Below are 26,974 nucleotides of genomic sequence, written 5' to 3' on the forward strand. Positions count from 1 at the left end.
TTTCGGTACCACAAACAGTGTGGAATAGTAACCCCGTCCTTGTTGAAGTAGGGGCACCTTTACTATCACCTGCTGGGAATACAGCTTGTGAATTGCCTCTATCACTGCCTCCCTGCCTGAGGGAGTTGTCGGCAAGGCAGATTTGAGGAAACGGCAGGGGAGGGGGGACGTCTCGAATTCTTTGGCTGTGAGGGAACATGGGGTAAAAATGCAGACTTCCCAGCAGTTGCTGTGGAAACTAGGTCCGAGAGACCATCCCCGAACAACTCCTCACCTTTATAAGGCAAAACTTCCATGTGCCTTTTTGAGTCTGCATCACCTGTCCACTGCCGAGTCCATAACCCTCTCCTGGCAGAAATGGACATTGCACTTATTTTAGATGCCAGCCGGCAAATATCCCTCTGTGCATCTCTCATGTATAAGACTGCGTCTTTAATATGCTCTACGGTTAGCAATATAGTGTCCCTGTCTAGGGTATCAGTATTTTCCGACAGGGAATCTGACCACGCAGCTGCAGCACTGCACATCCATGCTGAAGCAATAGCTGGTCTCAGTATAACACCAGTGTGTGTATATATAGACTTGAGGATAGCCTCCTGCTTTCTATCAGCAGGTTCCTTTAGGGCGGCCGTATCCGGAGACGGTAGTGCCACCTTTTTTGACAAACGTGTGAGCGCTTTATCCACCCTAGGGGGAGTTTCCCAACGTGACCTATCCTCTGGCGAGAAAGGGAACGCCATTAGTAATTTTTTTGAAATTACCAATTTTTTTATCGGGAAAAGCCCAACGCTTCTTCACACACTTCATTTAATTCTTCAGATGGGGGAAAAAACTATTGGTAGTTTTTTCTCCCCAAACATAATACCCTTTTTTGATGTACCTGGGTTTATATCAGAAATGTGTAATACCTCTTTCATTGCCTCAATCATGCAACGAATGGCCTTAGTGGACATTAAATTTGACTCATCGTCGTCGACACTGGTATCAATATCCGTGTCGACATCTGTGTCTGCCATCTGAGGTAGTGGGCGCTTTAGAGCCCCTGATGGCCTTTGAGTCGTCTGGGCAGGCACGAGCTGAGAAGCCGGCTGTCCCGCATTTGGCATGTCGTCAAATTTTTTATGTAAGGAGTCGACACTTGCACGTAATTCCTTCCATAAGTCCATCCACTCAGGTGTCTGCCCCGCAGGGGGTGACATCACATTTATAGGCATCTGCTCTGCTTCCACATAAGCCTCCTCATCAAACATGTCGACACAGCCGTACCGACACACCGCACACACACAGGGAATGCTCTTAAAGGAGACAGGACCCCACAAAAGCCCTTTTGGGAGACAGAGAGAGAGTATGCCAGCACACACCAGAGCGCTATATAATGCAGGGACTAACTGAATTATGTCCCCTTATAGCTGCTATAAGTTACCGGTATACTGCGCCTAAATTTAGTGCCCCCCCTCTCTTTTTTTACCCTTTCTGTAGTGTAGACTGCAGGGGAGAGGCAGGGAGCTTCCTTCCAGCGGAACTGTGAGGGAGAAATGGCGCCAGTGTGCTGAGGGAGATGGCTCCGCCCCTTTTTCGGCGGACTTTTCTCCCGCTTTTTTATGGATTCTGGCAGGGGTAATTACCACATATATAGCCTCTGGGGCTATATATTGTGGTTATTTTGCCAGCCAAGGTGTTTTTATTGCTGCTCAGGGCGCCCCCCCCCCAGCGCCCTGCACCCTCAGTGACCGGAGTGTGAAGTGTGTATGAGGAGCAATGGCGCACAGCTGCAGTGCTGTGCGCTACCTTGGTGAAGACTGAAGTCTTCTGCCGCCGATTTGCCGGACCATCTTCATGCTTCTGGCTCTGTAAGGGGGACGGCGGCGCGGCTCCGGGAACGAACACCAAGGACGGGTTCTGCGGTCGATCCCTCTGGAGCTAATGGTGTCCAGTAGCCAAAGAAGCCCAAGCTAGCTGCAAGCAGGTAGGTTCGCTTCTTCTCCCCTTAGTCCCTCGTTGCAGTGAGCCTGTTGCCAGCAGGTCTCACTGTAAAATAAAAAACCTAACATATACTTTCTTTCTATGGGCTCAGGAGAGCCCCTAGTGTGCATCCAGCTCGGCCGGGCACAGAAATCTAACTGGAGGTCTGGAGGAGGGGTATAGAGGGAGGAGCCAGTGCACACCAGATAGTACCAAATCTTTCTTTTAGAGTGCCCAGTCTCCTGCGGAGCCCGTCTATTCCCCATGGTCCTTACGGAGTTCCCAGCATCCACTAGGACGTCAGAGAAACTGAGATACTCCTGGTGAGGATGGTTAATGGGGACATGCAGGTAAGCATCCTTGATGCCCAGAGATACCATGTAATCTCCCTCGTCCAGGCTTGCAATAACCGCCCTGAGCGATTTCATTTTTAACTTGAACCTTCGTGTATAAGTGTTCAAGGATTTCAATGTTAGAATGGGTTATACCGAACCGTCTGGTTTCGGTACCACAACATTGTGGAATAGTAACCCCGGCCTTGTTGAAGGAGGGGTACTTGCTGATTTGAGCTAACGGCGAGAGGGAGTGACCTCGAACTCCAGCTTGTATCCCTGTGATACTACATGCAGAACCCAGGGATCCACCTGTGAGCGAGCCCACTGGACGCTGAAGTTCTCGAGACGCGCCCCCACCGCACCTGGCTACACCTGTGGAGCCCCCGCGTCATGCGGTGGACTCAGAGGAAGCGGGGGAAAAATTTTGATCCTGGGAACTGGCTGACTGGTGCAGCTTTTTCCCTCTTCCCTTGTCTCTGTGCAGAAAGGAAGCGCCTTTGACCCGCTTGCTTTTCTGAAGCCGAAAGGACTGTACCTGATAATACAGTGCTTTCTTAGGCTGTGAGGAAACCTGAGGTAAAAAAATTTCTTCCCAGCTGTTGCTGTGGATACGAGGTCCCAGAGACCATCCCCAAACAATTCCTCACCCTTATAAGGCAGAATCTCCATGTGCCTTTTAAAGTCAGCATCACCTGTCCAGTGCCGGGTCTCTAATACCCTCCTGGCAGAATGGACATTGCATTAATTCTGGATGCCAGCCGGCAAAATATCCCTCTGTGCATCCCTCATATATAAGACAACGTCTTTAATATGCTCTTATGTTAGCAAAATAGTATCCCTGTCTGACAGGGTCACAGACCACGCTGCAGCAGCACTATCCATGCTGAAGCAATTGCAGGTCTCAGTCTAGTACCTGAGTGTGTAAATACAGACTTCAGGATAGCCTCCTGCTTTTTATCAACAGGTACCTTCAAAGTGGCCGTATCCTAAGACGGCAGTGCCACCTTTTTTGACAAACGTGTGAGCGCCTTATCCACCCTAGGGGATATCTCCCAGCGTAACCTATCCTCTGGCGGGAAAGGGTACGCCATCCGTAACTTTTTAGAAATTACCAGTTTCTTATCGGTGGAACCCACGCTTTTTCACACACTTCATTCACTCATCTGATGGGGGAACAAAACACTGCCTGCTTTTTCTCCCCAAACATAAAACCCTTTTTCAGTGGTACTTGGGTTAATGTCAGAAATGTGTAACACATTTTTTATTGCCGGGATCATGCAACGGATGTTCCTAGTGGATTGTGTATGTCTCAACCTCGTCGACACTGGAGTCAGACTCCGTGTCGACATCTGTGTCTGCCATCTGAGGGAGCGGGCGTATTTGAGCCCCTGATGGCCTTTGAGACGCCTGGGCAGGCGCGGGCTGAGAAGCCGGCTGTCCCACAGCTGTTACGTCATCCAGGCTTTTATGTAAGGAGTTGACACTGTCGGTTAATACCTTCCACCTATCCATCCACTCTGGTGTCGGCCCCACAGGGGGCGACATCACATTTATCGGCATCTGCTCCGCCTCCACATAAGCCTCATCAAACATGTCGACACAGCCGTACCGACACACCGCACACACACAGGGAATGCTCTGACTGAGGACAGGACCCCACAAAGCCCTTTGGGGAGACCAGGAGATAGAGAGTATGCCAGCAAACACCAGAGCGCTATATAATGTAGGGATTAACACTATAACTGAGTGAATTTTCCCCAATAGCTGCTTGTATAAACAATATTGCGCCTAAATTTAGTGCCCCCCCTCTCTTTTTAACCCTTTGAGCCTGAAAACTACAGGGGAGAGCCTGGGGAGCTGTCTTCCAGCTGCACTGTGAAGAGAAAATGGCGCCAGTGTGCTGAGGGAGATAGCTCCGCCCCTTTTTCGCTGACTTTTCTCCCGCTTTTTTATGGATTCTGGCAGGGGTATTTATCACATATATAGCCTCTGGGGCTATATATTGTGATGATTTTGCCAGGCAAGGTGTTTATATTGTTGCTCAGGGCACCCCCCCCCAGCGCCCTGCACCCATCAGTGACCGGAGTGTGAGGTGTGCATGAGGAGCAATGGCGCACAGCTGCAGTGCTGTGCGCTACCTTGGTGAAGACTGAAGTCTTCTGCCGCCGATTTTCCGGACCACTTCTTGCTTCTGGCTCTGTAAGGGGGACGGCGGCGCGGCTCCGGGACCGAACGATCGAGGTCGGGTCCTGTGTTTGATCCCTCTGGAGCTAATGGTGTCCAGTAGCCTAAGAAGCCCAAACTATCTCCAGTCAGGTAGGTTCGCTTCTTCTCCCCTTAGTCCCTCGCTGCAGTGAGTCTGTTGCCAGCAGATCTCACTGTAAAATAAAAAACCTAAAATATACTTTCTTTCTAGGAGCTCAGGAGAGCCCCTAGTGTGCATCCAGCTCAGCCGGGCACAAGATTCTAACTGAAGTCCGGAGGAAGGTCATAGTGGGAGGAGCCAGTGCACACCAGTTAGTCTAAAGCTTTCTTTTAGTTGTGCCCAGTCTCCTGCGGAGCCGCTATTCCCCATGGTCCTTACGGAGTCCCAGCATCCACTTAGGACATCAGAGAAAGGAGATTTATGGTAAGAACTTACCTTTGTTAAATCTCTTTCTGCAAGGTACACTGGGTTCCACAGGGATAACATTGGGGTATCGAGTTGGATCTTGATCTGAGGCACCAACAGGCTAAAAGCTTTGACTGTTCCCAACATGCACAGCGCCGCCTCCTCTATAACCCCGCCTCTGTGCACATGAGCTCAGTTTTGTTAACCACTCCAATGCAGTAGCAGGTAAGAGAGACGACAACCGTTAGTAACCACATACACCACATTCTCACGACAGGAGAAGGGCGTCAGCGGCTAATGCCACACAAACCCAAAAAAGCTAAGTGCGTCAGCGTGGGCGCCCTGTGGAACCCAGTGTACCTCGCAGAAAGATTTAACAAAGGTAAGTTCTTACCATAAATCTCCTTTTCTGGAGCGGGGTACACTGGGGTTCCACAGGGATAACATTGAGGATGTCCTAAAGCAGTTCCTCATGGGAGGGGACGCCACTGTAGCGGGCACAAGAACCCGGCGTCCAAAGGAGGCATCATGGGACGCGGAAGTATCGAAGGCATAGAACCTTATGAACGTGTTAACTGAGGACCACGTAGCCGCCTTGCACAATTGTTCAAGGGTCGCACCACGGCGGGCCGCCCAAGAAGGTCCAACAGACCGAGTAGAATGGGCTTTGATGGTAGCAGGAGCTGGAAGGCCAGCCTGTACCATAAGCATGTGCAATCACCGTTCTAATCCATCTGGCCAAGGTCTGCTCGTTAGCAGGCAAGCCACATTTGTGAAAACCAAAAAGAACAAAGAGAATCAGATCTCCGAAGAGAAGCTGTCCTCTTCACATAAATACGGAGAGCCCGTACCACATCCAAAGACCGCTCTTTGGAGGATAAACCAGGAGAGGAAAAAGCCGGAACCACAATCTCTTGGTTAAGGTGGAAAGATGACACCACCTTAGGGAGATAACTAGGGCGAATTCTAAGAACCGCACGGTCACAGTGAAAAATCAGAAAGGGTGACCGACAGGACAAGGCACCCAAGTCTGAAACCCGTCTAGCAGAGGCAATAGCCAGCACAAACAAAACCTTAAGAGTAAGCCATTTACAGTCTAAAGACTCAAGAGGCTCAAACGGAGACTCTTGAAAGGCATCCAGAACAACCGACAAATCCCAAGGAGCCACAGGTGGGACATAGGGAGGTTGAATCCGTAAAACACCCTGAGTGAATGTATGAATATCAGGCAGAGACGCAATTGTTCTCTGAAACCATATCGACAAGGCAGAAATATGAGCCTTGAGGAAGGCCAGACGAAGGCCTAAGTCCAGGCCCTGTTGCAGAAAAGCCAAGAGTTTGGCAGTACTGAACTTGTATGCATCATAATTGTTAGTTGCACACCAAGCAAAATACGAATTCCAGACCCTACGATATATCCGAGCAGAAGCCAGTTTACGGGCCTTCAACATAGTTTGAATGACCGCCTCAGAAAAACCTTTGGCCCTTAATACGGAAGCTTCAAGAGCCACGCCGTCAAAGCCAGACGGGCCAAATCCTGGTAGACACAAGAGCCCTGAACGAGGTGGTCTGGGCGCTGTGGAAGCAGAAGAGGACGCTCTATCGATAGACTCTGCAGATCAAAGAACCAATGCCGTCTGGGCCACGCTGGAGCGATCAGACGTAGTATTCCTCCTTCTAGCTTGAACTTTCTTATCACCCTGGGCAGAAGTGACACCAGAGGGAACACCGACGGCAGCCGAAAGTTCCATGGAATTGCCAGTGCGTCCACGAACGCTGCTTGAGGATCCCTTGTCCTTGCTCCGAAGATCTTGCAATTGTGTCGAGATGCCATCAGGTCTACATCTGGTAGACCCCACTGTTCCACAAGGAGTTGAAAGACCTGCGGATCAAGGCTCCACTCTCCGGCGTGTACGTCCTGACGTCTGAGGAAGTCCGCGTCCCAGTTTAGGACTCCCGGAATGAACACTGCCGATATGGCTGGCAGATGGCGTTCCGCCCAAAGCAGAATCTTTGACACTTCCGTCAGCGCTTTGCAGCTTCGGGTGCCGCCTTGATGATTTACGTACGCCACCGTGGTGGTGTTCTCTGACTGTACCTGAACTGGCCTGTTCTGTACCAGAGGCAGGGCTAGTGTCAACGCATTGAACACTCCCTGGTCCACCGACACTGAAGAGGGTGTTGCTCCAACACCGCGCCTCAACCCCGCATACTGGCATCCATCGTCAGAAGGACCCAGTTGGAGATCCAGAATGGACGACACCTGCTCAGTTGATGGTCCTGCAGCCACCAAGTTAGTGACAGACGGATCTCCGGCGTCAAGGATATCATGTGAGACCTGATCCAGTGAGGCAGGCCGTCCCACTCGGTGAGAATTAACCTCTGCAGAGGGCGGGAATGAAATTGAGCGTTCTCCACCATGTCGAAAGCCGACACCATGAGGCCTAGTACTTGCATCGCCGAGTGAATTGACACACGTGGGCGAGAGAGGAAGCATCTTATCGTGTCCTGAAGCTTCAAGACCTTCTCCGGAGATAAAAACAACCGCTGGTTGTGGGTGTCCAATAGTCCTCCCAGGTGCACTATGCTCTGAGCAGGAACCAGGGAAGACTTCTGCCAGTTGATGAGCCACCCGTGGGCTTGTAGGAATTGGATCGTCAGTTCCAGTTGACGAAGGAGAACCTCTGGGGAGTTCGCCAGGATCAACAAGTCATTGAGATACGGCATCCTGATACCCTGACGGCTGAGTAGGGCCGTCGTGACCGCCATGACCTTGGTGAAGATTCTCGTAGCCGAGGTCAGACCAAAAGGCAAGGCCTGGAATTGAAAATGTAGGTTGCCAATACCAAACCGCAGGTATTGCTGATGCGACACTGCAATAGGTATCTGCAGGTAAGCATCCTGTATATCCAGGGATACCATGCAGTCCTTGGGCTCCAGGGACATAACAATAGAGCGAAGAGTTTCCATACGGAATTTGGAAACTTTCACAAATTTGTTCAGAGACTTGAAGTTGAGAATGGGCCGAGAAGATCCATTCGGTTTCGGGACTAGGAACAGCGTTGAATAGTACCCCCTGCCTCGCACCGGCACTACCACTCCCGTATCCAGGAGGGATCGTACCACTAGATTGAGAGTTTTTGCTTTTGCTGGATCCGAAGGGATGTTTGTTGAGCAAAACTGGCGAGGGGGATGTTTCTTGAAAGAGATGGCATATCCATGAGTGACGACTTCCATTACCCAGGCGTCCAAAGTGGTCTTTAACCATACCTGAGCAAACCGTAGAAGTCGACCTCCCACCCCCCTGGGATCCCCGCCCCGTCATGTAGCAGGCTTGTCTGTTTTGGAGGCAAGGGGGGAACCTGGATTGCACATCCTATTACTAAAGATATCAAGAAGTGCTATCATGCTGAGGCTTCTAATACTATGCTGGGGGAAGAGAGATGCAGATGCACACTCTTAGCACTAAGAACACTGATAATAAAATTAATTTAAATAAACCCTCACAATTAACATGGAGTATAATTGAAGTTCTTAGCACGCATTTGCGCAAATATGCGGGCCCATGTACCGCGGCCAGGTGACTTCATCACATGGGTCCCTGACATCCCTAATATTATCACGTTCTATAAATTTATACAGGACTTACCTCTAAATAGGGCCTTATCTTGTTTTGGAAGCAGGCTGACGGGCAGCCCAGGCACGTTTAGGTTTGGGCTTAGTGGATTTGGAAGTGCGAGCCTGTTTTGGGTACACCTGGCCCTTTGCTTTACCTGGAGGTCGAAAGGAACGAAAGGAAGTACTCTTAGCCTTCGGGGCTGAAGGAGCAGTACTAGGCAGACATGCAGTCTTAGCAGACGCAAAGTCAGCGACAACCTTGTTGAGATCTTCCCCAAAAAGAATGTTTCCCTTAAAATAAGAATTTACTCACCGGTAATTCTATTTCTCGTAGTCCGTAGTAGATGCTGGGTACTCCGTAAGGACCATGGGGAATAGAGGGGCTCCGCAGGAGACTGGGCACTCTAAAAGAAAGATTAAGTACTATCTGGTGTGCACTGGCTCCTCCCTCTATGCCCCTCCTCCAGACCTCAGTTAGGGAAACTGTGCACGGAAGAGCTGACACTACAAGGAAAGGATTTGGAATCCAGGGTAAGACTCATACCAGCCACACCAATCACACCATACAACTCGTGATAACTATACCCAGTTAACAGTATGAACAACTGAGCCTCACTGAACCGATGGCTCATAACAATAACCCTTTAGTTAAGCAATAACTATATAAAAGTATTGCAGAAAATCCGCACTTGGGACGGGCTCCCAGCATCCACTACGGACTACGAGAAATAGAATTACCGGTGAGTAAATTCTTATTTTCTCTGACGTCCTAGTGGATGCTGGGTACTCCGTAAGGACCATGGGGATTATACCAAAGCTCCCAAACGGGCGGGAGAGTGCGGATGACTCTGCAGCACCGCATGAGTAAACTCAAGGTCCTCCTCAGCAAGGGTATCAAACTTGTAGAATTTTGCAAACGTGTTTGACCCCGACCAGGTAGCAGCTCGGCAAAGTTGTAATGCCGAGACCCCTTGGGCAGCCGCCCTAGAAGAGCCCCCTTCCTCGTGGAATGGGCTTTTACTGATTTAGGATGCGGCAGTCCAGCCGCAGAATGTGCAAGTTGAATCGTGCTACAGATCCAGCGAGCAATAGTCTGCTTAGAAGCAGAAGCACCCAGCTTGTTGGGTGCATGCAGGATAAACAGCGAGTCAGTATTTCTGACTCTAGCCGTCCTGGAAACATAGATTTTCAGGGCCCGGACTACATCCAGCAACTTGGAGGCCTCCAAGTCCCGAGTAGCCGCAGGCACCACAATAGGTTGGTTCAAATGAAACGCTGATACCACCTTAGGGAGAAATTGAGGACGAATCCTCAATTCTGCCCTGTCCCTATGGAAGATCAGATAAGGGCTTTCACACGACAAAGCCGCCAATTCTGACACACGCCTAGCCGAAGCCAAGGCCAAATATATATGACCACTTTCCACGTGAGATACTTCAACTCCACGTTCTGAAGTGGCTCAAAACAATGTGATTTTAGGAAATCCAACACTACGTTGAGATCCCAAGGTGCCACTGGAGGCACAAAAGGGGGCTGAATATGCAGCACTTTCTTAACAACGTCTGAACTTCAGGCAGCGTCTTTCCTAGCCTTTAACAGCGTAGGAATCACTTCATCTGGAACGCCCTTTTCCGTTAGGATCTGGCGTTCAACCGCCAAGCCTTCAAACGCAGCCGCGGTAAGTCTTGGAACAGACAGGGCCCCTGCAGTAACAGGTCCTGTCTGAGAGACAGAGGCCATGGGTCCTCAGAGATCATTTCTTGTAGTTCTGGGTACCAAGTTCTTCTTGGCCAATCCGGAACTACGAGTATAGTTCTTACTCCTCTCTTACTTACTATCCTCAGTACCTTGGGTATGAGAGGAAGAGGAGGGAACACATAAACAGACTGGTACACCCACGGTGTCACTAGTGCGTCCACAGCTATCGCCTGAGGGTCTCTTGACCTGGCGCAATACTTTTTTAGCTTTTTGTTGAGGCGGGACGCCATCATGTCCACCTGTGGCCGTTCCCAACGGTTCACAATCTGCATGAAGACTTCTGGATGAAGTCCCCACTCTCCCGGGTGGAGGTCGTGCCTGCTGAGGAAGTCTGCTTCCTAGTTTTCCACACCCGGAATGAACACTGCTGATAGTGTTAGCACGTGATACTCCGCCCATCGGAGAATCCTTGTGGCTTCTGCCAACGCCATCCTGCTGCTTGTGCCGCCTTGTCGGTTTACATGGGCGACAGCCGTGATGTTGTCTGACTGAATCAGCACCGGCTGGTTTTGAAGCAGGGGTTCTGCTTGCCTTAAGGCATTGTAAATGGCCCTTAGGTCCAGAATATTTATGTGTAGGGAAGTCTCCTGACTCGACCATTGTCCTTGGAAGTTTCTTCCCTGAGTGACTGCTCCCCAACCTCGGAGGCTTGCATCCGTGGTCACCAGGACCCAGTCCTGAATGCCGAATCTGCGGCCCTCGAGAAGATGAGCACTCTGCAGCCACCACAGCAGAGACACCCTGGCCCTCGGGGACAGGGTGATCAGCCGATGCATCTGAAGATGCGATCCTCACTTGTCTAACAGGTCCCACTGAAAGTTCCTTGCATGGAACCTGCCGAAGGGAATTGCTTCGTAAGAAGCTACCATCTTTTCCAGGACTCGCGTGCAATGATGCACCGACACCTGTTTTGGTTTCAGGAGGTCTCTGACCAGAGATGACAACTCCTTGGCCTTCTCCTCCGGGAGAAACACCTTCTTCTGTTCTGTGTCCAGAAACATGCCCAATATCAGCAGACGCGTCGTAGGAACCAGCTGCGACTTTGGGATATTCAGAATCCAGCCGTGCTGTTGTAGCACTTCCTGAGATAGTGCTACTCCGATCAACGACTGCTCCTTGGACCTCGCCTTTATAAGGAGATCGTCCAAGTACGGGATAATTATAACTCCCTTCTTTCGAAGGAGTATCATCATTTTGGCCATTACCTTGGCACACACCCTCGGTGCCGTGGACAGACCAAACGGCAACGTCTGGAATTGGTAATGGCAGTTCTGTACCACAACCTTGAGGTACTCCTGGTGAGGTGGGTAAATGGGGACATGTAGGTAAGCATCCATGATGTCCAGTGACACCATAATATCCCCCTCTTCCAGGCTTGCAATAACCGCCCTGAGCGATTCTATTTTGAACTTGTACTTCCTTATAGAAGTGCTCAAGGATTTCAAATTTAGAATGGGTCTCACCGAACCGTCTGGTTTCGGTATCACAAACATTGTGGAATAGTAACCTCGTCCCTGTTGAAGGAGAGGAACTTTGATTATCACCTGCTGGAGGTACAGCTTGTGAATTGCCGCCAGTACTACCTCCCTTTCCTTGGGAGTAGCAGGCAAGGCTGATTTGAGGTAACGGCGAGGGGGAGACGTCTCGAACTCCAGCTTGTATCCCTGAGATACCTGTAGAACCCAGAGATCCACCTGTGAGCAAACCCACTGGTCGCTGAAGTTCCGGAGACGGGCCCCCACCGCACCTGGCTCCACCTGTGGAGCCCCAGCGTCATGCGGTGGACTTAGTGGAAGCAGGGGAGGATGTTTGTTCCTGGGAACTGGCTGTCTGGTGCAGCTTTTTTCCTCTACCCCTGCCTCTGGGCAGAAAGGACGCGCCTCTGACACGCTTGCCTTTCTGAGGCCGAAAGGACTCTACTTGATAATACGGTGCTTTCTTAGGCTGTGAGGGGACCTGAGGTAAAAAAGTCGACTTCCCAGCTGTTGCTGTGGACACGAGGTCCGAGAGACCGTCCCCAAACAATTCCTCACCCTTATAAGGCAAAACTTCCATGTGCCTTTTAGAATCAGCATCACCTGTCCACTGCCGAGTCCATAATACTCTCCTGGCAGAAATGGACATTGCATTAATTCTAGATGCCAACCGGCAAATGTCCCTCTGTGCATCTCTCATATATAAGACTACGTCTTTAATATGCTCTATAGTTAGCAAAATAGTATCCCTGTCAAGGGAATCAATATTATCTGACAGGGAATCAGACCATGCTGCTGCAGCACTACACATCCATGCTGAAGCAATAGCAGGTCTCAGTATAGTACCTGAGTGTGTATACACAGACTTCAGGATAGCCTCCTGCTTTCTATCTGCAGGCTCCTTTAAGGCGGCCGTATCCTGAGACGGCAGTGCCACCTTTTTTGATAAGCGTGTGAGCGCCTTGTCCACCCTAGGGGATGTCTCCCAGCGTAACCTATCCGTTGGCGGGAAAGGGTACGCCATTAGTAACCGTTTAGAAATCACTAGTTTCTTATCTGGGGAACACCACGCTTCTTCACAAAATTCATTTAACTCATCAGATGGGGGAAAAGTCACTGGCTGCTTTTTCTCCCCAAACATAATACCCTTTTTTGTGGTAACCGGGTTAATGTCAGAAATGTGCAACACATTTTTCATTGCCGTAATCATACATCGGATGGCCCTTGTGGATTGTACATCTTTCTCATCCTCGTCGACACTGGAGTCAGACTCCGTGTCGACATCTGTGTCTGCCATCTGAGGTAGCGGGCGTTTTTGAGCCCCTGATGGCCTCCGAGATGCCTGGGCAGGCGCGGGCTGAGATGCCGGCTGTCCCAAAGCTGCGTCATCGAACCTTTTATGCAAGGAGTTGACACTGTCGGTTAATACCTTCCACATATCCATCCACTCTGGTGTCGGCCCCGCAGGGGGCGACATCACACTTATCGGCACCTGCTCCGCCTCCACGTAAGTGTCCTCATCAAACATGTCGACACAGCCGTACCGACACACCGCACACACACAGGGAATGCTCTGACTGAGGACAGGACCCCACAAAATCCTTCGGGGAGACAGAGAGAGAGAGAGTATGCCAGCACACACCACAGCGCTATATAATCAGGGATTTACACTAACAAAAGCGTTTTTCCCTATAGCTGCTTTTATATATAGTTTGCGCCTAAATTTAGTGCCCCCCCTCTCTTTTTTACCCTTGATGCCTGGAAACTGCAGGGGAGAGCCTGGGGAGCTGTCTTCCAGCGGAGCTGTGAAGAGAAAATGGCGCCGGTGTGCTGAGGAAGATAGCCCCGCCCCCTTCTCGGCAGACTTCTCCCGCTTTTTTATCTGTATAATGGCGGGGGATTATGCACATATACAGCTTAAAAGCTGTATTATGTGTCAATTGGCCATGTAAGGTACTCTAATTGCTGCCCAGGGCGCCCCCCCAGCGCCCTGCACCCATCAGTGACCGGAGTGTGTGGTGTGCATAGGGAGCAATGGCGCACAGCTGCAGTGCTGTGCGCTACCTTAATGAAGACCGAAGTCTTCAGCCGCCGATTTTCAGGATTCTCTTCTGTCTTCTGGCTCTGCAAGGGGGACGGCGGCGCGGCTCCGGGTCCGGACGATCGAGGTCGGGCCCTGTGTTCGATCCCTCTGGAGCTAATGGTGTCCAGTAGCCTTAGAAGCCCAAGCTAGCTGCAAGCAGGTAGGTTCGCTTCTCTCCCCTCAGTCCCTCGTAGCAGTGAGTCTGTTGCCAGCAGATCTCACTGAAAATAAAAAACCTAACAAATACTTTCTTTTCTAGAAGCTCAGGAGAGCCCCTAGTGTGCAACCAGCAGGGGCTGGGCACAGATTCTAACTGAGGTCTGGAGGAGGGGCATAGAGGGAGGAGCCAGTGCACACCAGATAGTACCTAATCTTTCTTTTAGAGTGCCCAGTCTCCTGCAGAGCCAGTCTATTCCCCATGGTCCTTACGGAGTACCCAGCATCCACTAGGACGTCAGAGAAAAAGTATTACCTCCAAGGTCTTTTTCCGAGTCCAGATCTACCGACCAGGACCACAACCAGAGAATCCGGCGAGCCAGAATAGACGTGGTAGACGCCTGGGCCGCTAGGATACCTGCATCCGATGCCGCCTCTTCAATATAATGAGGCTGTGACAATGTACGGAAGAACACTGTTTTGCATTGTAAGGTAAATTTAACGGTAGCTCCGCTTCAACTTCCTGAACCCAGGCCTCTATAGCTTTAGCAGCCCAAGAGGCCGCAATAGTACGCCTATGCACAGCTCCAGCAAGAGTGTAAATGGACTTCAAGCAACCCTCGACACGCTTATCCGTCGGTTCCTTCAGAGAGGTGACGGTAGTGACAGGCAGAGCAGATGATACCACCAGAAGTGCGACCTGTGAGTCCACTGGTGGCGGCGTTTCCCAATTTTTGCTTAACTCTGCAGCAAAGGGATAGCGAGCTAGCATTTTCTTAGACAGAGAGAATTTCTTTCCTGGATATTCCCAGGATACCTGACGTATGTGGAATGTGGTAAAACTAACTTAGTAACCTTCTGACGCTTGAACTTATCTGGTTTCTTAGAGGGAGTTCTTCGGCTTCATCAATTTGAAGAATCAGCATTATAGCCTCTAAGAGGTCAGGAACATCCACTTGGGTCAGGTATTCCCCATCAGAAACATCTGCATCAGTGTCTGAGGGATTAATATATGCGCCATCTTCATCAGAAGAAGTGTATCTAACATGTGTGGATTATGAGGACGTAATGGCCGCTTAGATGACCCCTTGGTCTTAGGCGGACAAGGGTTAGGATTTTGCTTGGCCAAAGACTGATTTCATTGCTGTAACTGAGAGGACAGAGTATCTGCCCATGGTGAATTAACAGCAGGGACAATATGTGGCTGTAATGGCACAGGAGGTCCCATGGGGGGCACAAGTCTAGTTACCAGCGTAGTAAGTAAATTAGAAAAACGTAGCCCACGGCGGGTCAGCAGTTGCCCCCGTTGCAGGAAACTGACTAGGGGGTACAAAGCCCCCAGCACCTGAACCCTCAGCTGCAATATTTTCCTCAGAGACATCCGGGACATGAGCACTGCCAGACGCAGGGTATGCCACCGAACTCTCACCCTGATGAGCAGACATTATATAAAAGCGTTACCCTAGGGTGGAATAGTACAATAAAGCAGACAGAATACCTAACAAAACTCCCCCCGGTTAGTGTGACTACAGGCAGAGCACACACGGAGGATTTAAGAGGTAAATGGTGACTGTAAAACACAGAGAAAATACCAACAAAAGTATATCCTGTGAAAACCCTGACACACATAGCCACCTTCAGGGTACAAAATATACGGATAGCAGTAGATGTGAGATACACGGAATGGAAATCACACAGCAGCTATTGGCACACACACAATCACATGTACAACGCAGAAATTATCTCAAATAACAATAATAATGCACTGGACTAGCAATACTGTAGTAACTGTACTACACAAGTAAAGCTAATTAGGTCTATAGATATAGCAATGCACAGTAAAGACTGGATTATATCACAGGGTGTTTGTACTAAATAACCCTGACAAAGTGCATTTGTTCTTAACTAACACTGTCTAAAGACATGTAGAATACTTAAGTGTCCTTTAAATGCACAGCGCTGATGATGCAGGCGGCTTTACAGAAGAGGCATTGCCCAGCAGTCCCAGATCAGCGCAGCTGTGTGTGTAATGGCGCCCAAACGCTGAGAGAGACAGCGCGAAGCAGCTCCAGGGCAGGAACATTAGCAGTAAATGGCACCCTGGGGCTGGTGGAGGGGCTACAGGTCAGAGCCAGATCCCCTTGCTGGACTTCACCACCAGTACTGCGGGCCTTAAAGAAACGAATTACTGTACAAATCCGACCTGTGCCCTTTCCCTGGTGGTCTAGTGGGGTCCCTGCCCGGCCACATTGTCCACGCCAGCGCGTGCGGACTGCCTCCCAAAGACCGCGGTTTGCAGCAGGTCCCGCCTGGGGGACCCTGTTACCTGCTCCTTTCAGCGGCCACGCGATTCCGGAGAGCAGCGGTGATGTTTGTGTGCCCTGATGAAAGAACCGGATCCTCCGCTGTAGTTACCCAGAAACCAGGGCCCGGGAGTGTACAGCGCCGCTGGGAGGTGAGGGAGCCGCAGCATGATGTGTCAGAATGACACATAGGACTTTTAAGTGCCTATGCTGCGGCTCTGAAGTCTTCTTCCTTCATTTGAAAGCTCTTTTCAGGGCTGCTCAGCACAGCCCTACCTGTTGTCAGCCTGCACTGAAGGCACCAACTTACAAACTGAGCTCCTGTGCACGGAGGCGGGGTTATAGAGGAGGCAGCGCTGAGCATCTTGGGAACAGTCAAAGCTTTTGGCCTGTTGGTGCCTCGGATCAAGATCCAACTCTACACCCCAATGCTATTCCCTGTGGAATACAATGTACCCCGGTGCAGAAATTCAGGAAGCAGTACACTTGTTCTTAACTAACACTGTCTAAAATGACATGTAGAATTCTTAAGTACCTGTAAATGCACAGCGCTGATCAGACAGGCGGCTTTACAGAGGAGACAGTGCCCTGCATTCCCGGAGATCAGCCCAGCTACTTGTGTAAAGATGGCGCCAAAATCTCTGTCGGGGAGTGAGGGAGATTGAAATGCAGCTCCAGGGCAGGAGCACCAGCAGTAGATGGCGCCCGGAGCTAGGGGAGGGGCTACAGGTCATCGCCTTATCCGCTATGCTGGTCCTCACTACCGGGTACTGTGGAGCCTACGTAAAATGGATTTTAGTAAATCTGACCTGTGCTCCCTGCCCTGGTGGATATAGTGGGGTCTCTGTGCAGTACAGTGTCCACGCCAGCGATACGGTCCTTCTCCTGGGACCGCAATTTACCAGCGGGTCCCACCTGGGGGACCCACTTACCTCCTCTCTGATGAGCGGCCATGCGATCCAGGAGAGTGTCAGTGGTGGTGTGCCTGAAGACCGGTGCGCCTCCACTGCAAGTACCCGGGAACCCGGCCGCGGGAGTATGCAGCGCTGCTGGGAAAGAGATGGAGCCACAACACAGAATGTCAGAATGACAAACAGTGCTGCGGCCCTTGAAGTCTTCTTAAAAAGCTCTTTTCAGGGCTGCCTAGCGCAGCCCCACCTCTTAGTGACCTGCTCTGCAGGCACCAACTAACAAACTGAGCTCCAGTGCCCGTAGGCGGGGTTATAGAGGAGGCGGTGCAGTGCATCCTGGGAACAGTCAAAGCTTTAGGGGTATATTCAATTGAAGTCGGATCCATTCTGACATTCATTTGTCGGAATGGATCCAACCTGGGTTATTCAATGCAATCTCAATTAGACTTTAAAAAAAGTTGAATTGAGAATCGGGAGCTGAGACAGGGGAGAGCCGCGGCCAGACGGGGAGAGAAGCGCTACAGCTGCGGCTATAGCAGCGTAGCCGGAGGATGTGTCACAGATGCCAATCATGGCAGTGTCCACCCGGCTCCAGCAAGCGAGGTCTCGCTTGCTGGAGCCGGGTGGACGCTGCTGTGAGCAGCTGCTGTGACACATCCTCCGGCTACGCTGCCCGCTGCTTGCCCGAGGCTCTCCCCAGTCTCTGCTCCCGCATCACAGCCGACGCTCATGGCAGCGTCCACCCGGCTCCAGCAAGCGAGGTCTCGCTTGCTGGAGCCGGATGGACGCTGCTGTGAGTAGTGGCTGTGACACATCCTCCGGCGCTGCTCTCCCCCATCTCTGCTCCCGCATTTCACTTCGACTTTTTTTAAAGTCGAATTGAGATTGTCGAAAAGGGGGCCAAAACCCTGTTTTTCGACACAAGCACGTGGATCGGCAGCTATTCCGCCGATCCACGTGCTTTTCGACAAGTCGAATGCCTCGACTTGTCGAATAATTTGGGGTTAGATTGAATAGGTCGGACCCCTTCCGACCTAAAAAAAGTCAAAAACTGTCGTCTTTTCGACAGACGGCAGCTTTAGACTTCAATTGAACATACCCCTTAGCCTGTTGGTGCCTCGGATCAAGATCCAACTCTACACCCCAATGTATTCCCTGTGGAATCCCAGTGTACCCCAATGCAAAAATTGTATTTTTCAATGCACATTTTTGTTTTTGCATGGCAGCCACAGTTATAACAACACCATGACAAAAGGTAGCTCTGAGAACAGATATAGGAAGTAAACTGTCCTTTTTTTCCCAAAACCTTCACAAGCACAGTATAATATAACAACAAATATAGCCTTCAAGTTATTCACAATCCTACATACAGCGCCAGCATATTTAATTGTGTTGTAATTGGGATTGTTCAGCTGGCCCAATACAATTAGTTTCACTTATCAGCAAATTCCGATCATCAAACTTGGTCAATCACATTCCTGAATACTACTTTGGGTCAAACTGTTTTGATTGTTTGTGCACCACACAATGGGGCAGATGTATTAAGCCTGGAGAAGTGATAAAGCAGTGATAAACGGAATGTGATAACCTGCCAGCTAGCCCCTGTCAATTTACATATTGGAGCAGACTGGCTGGTACGTTATCGCCTTGCACTTATCACTGCTTTAACACTTCTCAAGGCTTAGTACATCTGCCCCAATATAACGGCCAGATTGTATCAACAATAATTTAAGTTTAAAACATTAGCTTGTTGTTTATAGGTATATAAAAAAAGATATTATGCTAGATAGCAAATGGGTTTTCTGAAAGCACATTACAAGATAAAGTATCAGCTACATTTCCTGCGAAACCAGGCGGTTGGCGAAGTTTCTGCAAACTATGGAACAGTGGTTGCACATAACGAGTGACTGTGACGGGAGTATCCACACTACAGTGACAAACTTACATTAAAGCATATTTCCTCATTACTAAGCTTGGTGTATGACCCACACATCCATAAATTCATTCAAAGGATTAGTCACAGTCCAAAGTTCAACACTCATTTCCGTAATAAGCTCAGATAAAATGATCTACATCTAGAAATGATATACTCCAATCTTCCTCATTCCCCCCTGACCCCTCCACAGGTGGGCTCCTCACACTGGCTTGACCCAACAGATGGGCTCCTCACTCCCCCCGAACCCAGCAAAGGTGAGCGCCCAACTCAACCCCCACCCCCAGCACAGTTGAGCGCCTCACTCTCCCCCGACCCCAGCACAGGTCAGCGCCTCTCCCACTCCCCACCCTGACCCCAGCACAGGTCAGCGCCTCTCCCACTCCCCACCCTGACCCCAGCACAGGTGAGCGCCTCTTCCCCCCCCATCGTGACCCCAGCACAGGTGAGCGCTTCTTTCCCCCCCCCATCGTGACCCCAGCACAGGTGAGCGCTTCTTCCCCCCACCCATCCTGACCCCAGCACAGGTGAGCACCTTTCCCCCCCCCATCCTGACCCCAGCACAGGTGAGCGCCTCTTCTCTCCCCCCGCCCCATCCTGACCCCAGCACAGGTGTGCGCCTCTTCTCCCCCCCCCATCCTGATCCCAGCACAGGTGAGTGCCTCTCCCCCCCCCTCCATCCTGACCCCAGCACAGGTGAGTGCCTCTTCCCCCCCCGCCATCCATCCTGACCCCAGCACAGGTGAGTGCCTCTCCCCCCCCATCCTGACCCCAGCACAGGCGAGTGCCTCTCCCCCCCCCCCCATCCTGACCCCAGCACAGGTGAGCGCCTCTCCCCCCCCACCCCATCCTGACCAGCACAGGTGAGCGCCTCTCCCCCGCCCCCCCCCCCCTGACCCCAGCACAGTTGAGCGCCTCACTCTCACCACCCCCAACCCCAGCACAGGTGAGCGCCTCTCTCCCCCCCTGACCCCAGCACAGGTGAGCGCCTCACTTCCCCCCTGACCCCAGCACAGGTGAGCACCTCACTACCGCCCTGACCCCAGCACAGGTGAGCGCCTCATTTCCCCCTGACCCCAGCACAGGTGAGCGCCTCACTACCGCCCTGACCCCAGCACAGGTGAGCGCCTCACTACCGCCCTGACCCCAGCACAGGTGAGCGCCTCACTACCGCCCTGACCCCAGCACAGGTGAGCGCCTCATTTCCCCCTGACCCCAGCACAGGTGAGCGCCTCACACTGCCCTGACCCAGCAACAGATGGGCTCCTCACTCCCCTCCTCCACCACACCGGCACAAGTGAGCTCCCCACTCCTCGTGACCCCAGCAACAGATAGGCTCCTCATTCCCCCATCACCACCGAATCCGCCACAGGTGAGCTCCCCACTCCCCCTGACCCCGGCACCGGGGGGCTTCTCACCTTGCAGTTATCCTTCGTCTCCTTGGATATTCTTTCCTCACAAAAGCTCACTGGAGCCAGACCCGGAAGGTAGAAGGCTGCGCACCAGCCCGAGCACAGCAGCAGCAGAACAGCCGTAAGATACTTATTGCTCCCCGGTGACACCACCATCCTGACGCCTAGTACACACACGGACAGTCAGATGATGATGGCAGTTTCCCTGTATACGTGAAGGGTTACGTCACCACGCGGCGTGCGCGCCCCCAACACCACAATGTTACCAAGGAGAGGCGGGGACGCGTAGGGCTGCTGCTGCAGTGTTGCTACTGGAGCAATACCCTTGGGAGGTGCTCAGTGTACTTTAAAGTACTGTATGATAATAGCTGGAGACACGGTCAGAGAAGCGTAAATTATCTGCGCAGCTCCGGAAATATAATGAGCTAAATGCTGATATTGTGGTCTATTCATGAAGCAGTGAAAAATGTGGAGAAGTGAGCCAGTGGAGAAATAGCCCATGGCAACCAATCAGCATTGAAGTAACTTAAAAAAAAAAAAAAACTTTCACACAGCCAATGCCAGATCCCACCCGAGAATTGGAAATGGGTCCTTCCCGCGTGGGATTCAGCATTGGACCCTAACAGGCGGCTTCCCGACCCGGCAATTTGACAGGACGGGAGCCGGCAGCGGGGTAGGTAAGACTGGAGATAAGCTCATCTCTGCGCCGCCTCTCCCTATGTAGTGAACGGGTACTGGGTCGCATCGACCCGGAAACCCGTACACGCTGCCACTGACTTCAACATGGGAATAACAGGATTTTAATACCTACCGGTAAATCCTTTTCTCCTAGTCCGTAGAGGATGCTGGGGTCCATTTCATGACCATGGGGTATAGACGGTTTCCGCAGGAGCCATGGGCACTTTAAGACTTTTCAAAGTTGTGAACTGGCTCCTCCCTCTATGCCCCTCCTCCAGACCTCAGTTATAGGAACTGTGCCCAGGGAGACGGACATTTCAAGGAAAGGTTTTACTTTTATACTAATGGTGAGATTCATACCAGCTCACACCTCAACCATGCCGCACAACATGGCATTCAACATGACACACGCCAACAGTCATGAACAATTTACAGCAACATGCTGAAAACAAATGAAACACAACTTGTGTAACTATAAAGAACAAACTGCAGGTAAAGTACGCACTGGGTCGGGTGCCCAGCATCCTCTACGGACTAGGAGAAAAGGATTTACCGGTAGGTATTAAAATCCTGTTTTCTCATACGCCCTAGAGCAGGCATGTCCAAACTACGGCCCTCCAGCTGTTGTGAAACTACATATCCCAGCATGCCCTGACACAGTTTTGCTGTCAGAGAATGCTAAAGCTGTGTCAGGGCATGCTGGAATGTGTAGTTTCTCAACAGCTGGAGGGCCGCAGTTTGGACATGCCTGTCCTAGAGGATGCTGGGGTCCATTTCATGGCCATAGGGTTTATACCAAAGCTCCAGTACGGGCGGGAGAGTGCGGATGACCCTGCAGCACCGATTGACCAAACTTGAGGTCCTCATTGGCCAAAGTGTCAAACTTATAAAATTTAGCAAAAGTGTTTGACCCTGACCAAGTAGCTGCTCGGCAAAGTTGTAAAGCCGAGACGCCCCGGGCAGCCGCCAGGATGAGCCCACTTTCCTAGTAGAATGGGCCTTCACAAACTTCGGTACCGGCAAGCCTGCCGTAGAATGAGCCTGCTGAATTATCCCTCTGATCCAGCGTGCAATAGTCTGCTTAGAAGCAGGACACCCAATCTTGTTGGGAGAATAAAGGACAAACAGAGCCTCTGTTTTCCGTAACCGAGCTGTTCTTGCGACATAAATCTTCAAAGCTCTAACCACATCTAGAGACTGTGAAAGTGTCAGTAGCTACTGGCACCACAAGAGGTTGGTTTATGTGGAAGGACGAAACCACCTTTGGAAGAAATTGTTGACGAGTTCTCAACTCTGCCCTATCTTCATGGAAGATCAGGTAAGGGCTCTTGTGAGACAAGGCCCCCAACTCATACACCCGCCTTGCGGATGCCAAGGCCAAAAGTATCAGCACTTTCTCTAACGTCCTAGTGGATGCTGGGGACTCCGTAAGGACCATGGGGAATAGACGGGCTCCGCAGGAGACATGGGCACTTTAAGAAATAATTTAGATTCTGGTGTGCTCTGGCTCCTCCCTCTATGTCCCTCCTCCAGACCTCAGTTTGAGACTGTGCCCGGACGAGCTGGGTGCTGTTCAGTGAGCTTTTCTGAGCTTGCTGTGAGAAAGTATTTTGTTAGGTTTTTTATTTTCAGGGAGCTCTGCTGGCAACAGACTCCCTGCATCGCGGGACAGAGGGGAGAGAAGCAGCCCTACTCTCTGAAGCTAGGTCCTGCTTCTTAGGCTACTGGACACCATTAGCTCCAGAGGGATCGTACACAGGATCTCACCCTCGTCGTCCGATCCCAGAGCCGCGCCGCCGTCCCCCTCGCAGAGCCGGAAGACAGAAGCCGGGTGAGTATGAGAAGCAAGAAGACTTCGAAAACGGCGGCAGAAGACTCCGTTCTTCACTGAGGTAACGCACAGCACTGCAGCTGTGCGCCATTGCTCCCACACACCTCACATACTCCGGTCACTGTAAGGGTGCAGGGCGCAGGGGGGGGGGGGGCGCCCTGGGCAGCATATGGACCTCTTTTGGCAAAAGTACACATATATACAGTTGGGCACTGTATATATGTATGAGCCCCCGCCAAGAAAATGTATATTTAAGCGGGACAGAAGCCCGCCGTCGAGGGGGCGGGGCTTCTTCCTCAGCACTCACCTGCGCCATTTTTTCTCCACAGCTCCGCTGAGAAGAAGCTCCCCAGGCTCTACCCTGCAGATATACGGTAGAAGAGGGTAAAAAGAGAGGGGGGGGGGCACATAATTAGGCACAAAAATCAATATAAACAGCAGCTACTGGGTTAACATTAAGTTACTGTGTTATTCCTGGGTTTATAGCGCTGGGGTGTGTGCTGGCATACTCTCTCTCTGTCTCTCCAAAGGGCCTTGTGGGGGAATTGTCTTCAGATGAGCATTCCCTAAGTGTGTGGTGTGTCGGTATGTGTGTGTCGACATGTCTGAGGTAAAAGGCTCCCCTAAGGAGGAGATGGAGCAGATGTGTGTGTGAGTGGTGTCTCCGTCGACAACGCCGACACCTGTTTGGATATGTGAAAGTAAGTGCTAAGGTAAATTTATTGCACAAAAGATTAGAGAACAGACATGGAATCTACCCATGTCTGTCCCTATGTCGCAGAGACCTTCAGAGTCTCTCAATGATCACTATCCAAAATAATAGACACTGATATCGACACGGAGTCTGACTCCAGTGTCGACTACGATAATGCAAAGTTACAGCCAAAATGGCAGGAAAGTATTCAATATATGATTATTGTAATAAAAAATGTTTTGCATATCACTGATGACTCATCTGTCCCTGACACAAGGGTTCACATGTTTAAGGGGAAGAAAGCTGAGGTAAATTTCCCTCCTCTCATGAAGAAAAAGAGCAGGAATCTCCAGACAAGAGACTGCAGTTTTCCACAAAGAATTCTCAGGGAGTATCCTTTCCCTACTAGGGCCAGGATACGATGGGAATCTTCCCCTAGGGTGTCACGTTTGCCCAAAAGGTAGCGCTGACATAACAGCTATCCTCAGGGATCCTGCAGATAGCATGCAGTAAAAGTACTTTGAAATCCATTTACACACATTCTGGTACACTACTCAGACCGGTGATTGTGTCGGCATGGGTTTATAGCGCTGTAGCAGCGTGGACAGATACATTATCAGCAGAAATTGAGACCCTAGTATGTATATATATATGTATATATATAGATATATATATAAAAGATGCTGTCTTAGATATATATATAAAACATGCCCAAAGAGACATTAGTCTACTGGGTTCTAGAGTCAACGCTATGTCGATTTCTGCTTGACGTGTCCTGTGGAACATGCAATGGACAGGTGATGCCGACTTAAGAGGCATATGGAAGGTTTACCTTACAAGGCTGAGGATTATGTGGAGAAGGGATCTCGGACCTGGTCTCCACAGCTATGGCTGGTAATTCTGATCTTTTGCCTTATATTCCCGCACAGCCTTGGAAAGCACGACATTATCAAATGCAGTCCTTTCGATCACAAAGAAATAAGAAAGTCCGAGGTGCGTCCTTTCTTGCCAGAGGCAGGGGCAGAGGAAAGAAGCTGCACAACACAGCTAGTTCCCAGGAACAGAAATCCTCCCCGGCCTCTACAAAATCCACTGCATGTCGCTGGGGCTCCACAGGCGTAGCTAGGCCCGGTGGGGGCACGCCTTCGAAATTTCAGCCACAAGTGGGTTCACTCCCTGGTGGATCCCTGGGCAATAGATATTGTGTCTCAGGGATACAAGCTGGACTTCGAGGAGATGCCCCCTCACCGACGGCCCTGCCGGCTTCCCCCCACGAGAGGGAAATAGTGTTAACTGCAATTCACAAATTGTATCTTCAACAGGTGGTGGTCAAGGTTCCCCTCCTTCAACAAGGAGGGGGTTATTATTCGACCATGTTGTAGTCCCGAAACCGGACGGTTCGGTCAGACCCATATTGAATTTAAAATCCCTGAACATGTACCTGAAAAGGTTCAAGTTCAAGATGGAATCGCTGAGAGCGGTCGTCACAAGCCTGGAAGGTGGGGATTTTATGGTGTCTCTGGACATAAAGGATGCATAACTTCATGTCCCCATTTATCCACCTCATCAGGCATACCTCAGATTTGTGGTACAGGATTGTCATTACCAATTTCAGACGTTGTCGTTTGGTCTCTCCATGGCACCGAGAATATTTACCAAGGTAATGGCGGAAATGATGGTACTCCTGCGGAAGCAAGGGGTCGCAATTATCCCATACTTGGACGATCTCCTCATAAAAGCGGGATCAAGAGAGCAGTTGCTGATCAGCGTAGCACTTTCTCTGGAAGTGTAACAGCAACACGGCTGGATTCTAAATATTCCAGAGTCGCAGTTGGTTCCTACGGCTCGTCTGCCTTTCCTAGGCATGATTCTAGACACAGACCAGAAAAAGGTTTATCTCCCGATAGAGAGAGCTCAGGAGCTTATGACACTGGTCAGGAACCTATTAAAGACAGCAAAGTTTGGGTGGTGGCAAGCTGCGCTCAGCTCTTTCTAGGTATTGGATACAAAGTAGCTGCTATTGGAAATATAGTGTTGTCAGGGGTACTCCCAGTGGCGTAACTAGAAATTTTCCTCCCCCAAGCCAAAAAATCCTTCGGTGCCCCCCCCCCCCCCCCCATACCCCCCATAATTGGCATTATCAAAGGAACAAATATGTGCGCGCCGTAGGCGCGCGTCGCCGAAAAGGGTGTGTGACTTCGTTAAAATGGGCGTGGCTTCGTGTAAAGGGGCGTGGCATTGCAGGAAAAGACTACCTTATACCCCAGTTTTGCAACCTGCACGCCCAGACGTTAGCCACCACAGGAAAGAAAAATAATCCTGATTCATGCCCCTTACATTATTTGTCATTTTTCCTCCTTATAGTAATGCCCAGTATACATTATTCCACATACTGCAATGGCCCTTAGCCATTATGCCACACACAACAATGCACATGACACAATATGCACACACTGTAATGTCCCCGACACATTATGCCACACACCGTAATGCCTGTGACACATTATGACAGGAATCGCAATGCCCGTTATACATTATGCTACACACTGCAATGCCCCTGATACATTATAGCACATACAATGTCTGTGACACAGTATGACACACACCACAATGATCCTGAGACATTATACCACATACCACAATGCTCATGATATAGTATACAACACACCGTAATGCCCGACACATTATGACACACACCGCAATGTCCGTGATACATTATGCCACACACCGTAATGCCCATTACACATTAAGTTCTACAGTAAGGCTTCTAATTACTTTTAAATTACCTGCTCGTTGCCAGGGGTTTCATGCTCTTGGTTCCATGCATGGTGCCAGGGGTTTTCATGCTCAGGGTGTCATGCTCGTTGCCAGGGGTTTCATGCACTGGGTGTCATGCTCGTTGCCAGGGGTTTCATGCACTGGGTGTCATGCTCGTTGCTAGTGGGTAGTGCTTGTTGCTAGTGCCGTGCTCCCAGTGCCACATATGCCCCCAGTGCCAGATATTCCCCCACAGTGCCAGGTATATGCCCCCAGTGCCAGGTGCATGCCCCCAGTGCCAAATACACCCCTCCCCCAGTGCCACATATGCCCCCTCAGTGCCTGCTACCCCCAGTGCCAAATATTCCTCCACAGTGCCACATATGCCCCCTCAGTGCCTGCTCCCCCACAGTGCCAGGTATATGCCCCCTGTGCCAGATATTCCCCCACAGTGCCA

General features: G+C 50.7%; 1 protein-coding gene across 1 annotated transcript in view; it reads right to left on the reverse strand.

Annotated features, from left to right (window-relative positions):
- The window catches only part of LOC134949074 (transmembrane 9 superfamily member 2-like), a 200,838-nt gene extending 179,964 nt beyond the window's left edge, over positions 1–20,874 (reverse strand). The window contains exon 1 of the mRNA XM_063937428.1: positions 20,564–20,874. Within this exon, the coding sequence (XP_063793498.1) occupies positions 20,564–20,713 (150 nt within the window). The 5' untranslated portion in view covers positions 20,714–20,874. The remainder of the gene's footprint in view (positions 1–20,563) is intronic.
- Between the last annotated feature and the right edge of the window lie 6,100 nt (positions 20,875–26,974).

This window comes from Pseudophryne corroboree, chromosome 8 (genome assembly GCF_028390025.1).
Source record: "Pseudophryne corroboree isolate aPseCor3 chromosome 8, aPseCor3.hap2, whole genome shotgun sequence".
Taxonomy (NCBI): Eukaryota; Metazoa; Chordata; class Amphibia; order Anura; family Myobatrachidae; genus Pseudophryne; species Pseudophryne corroboree.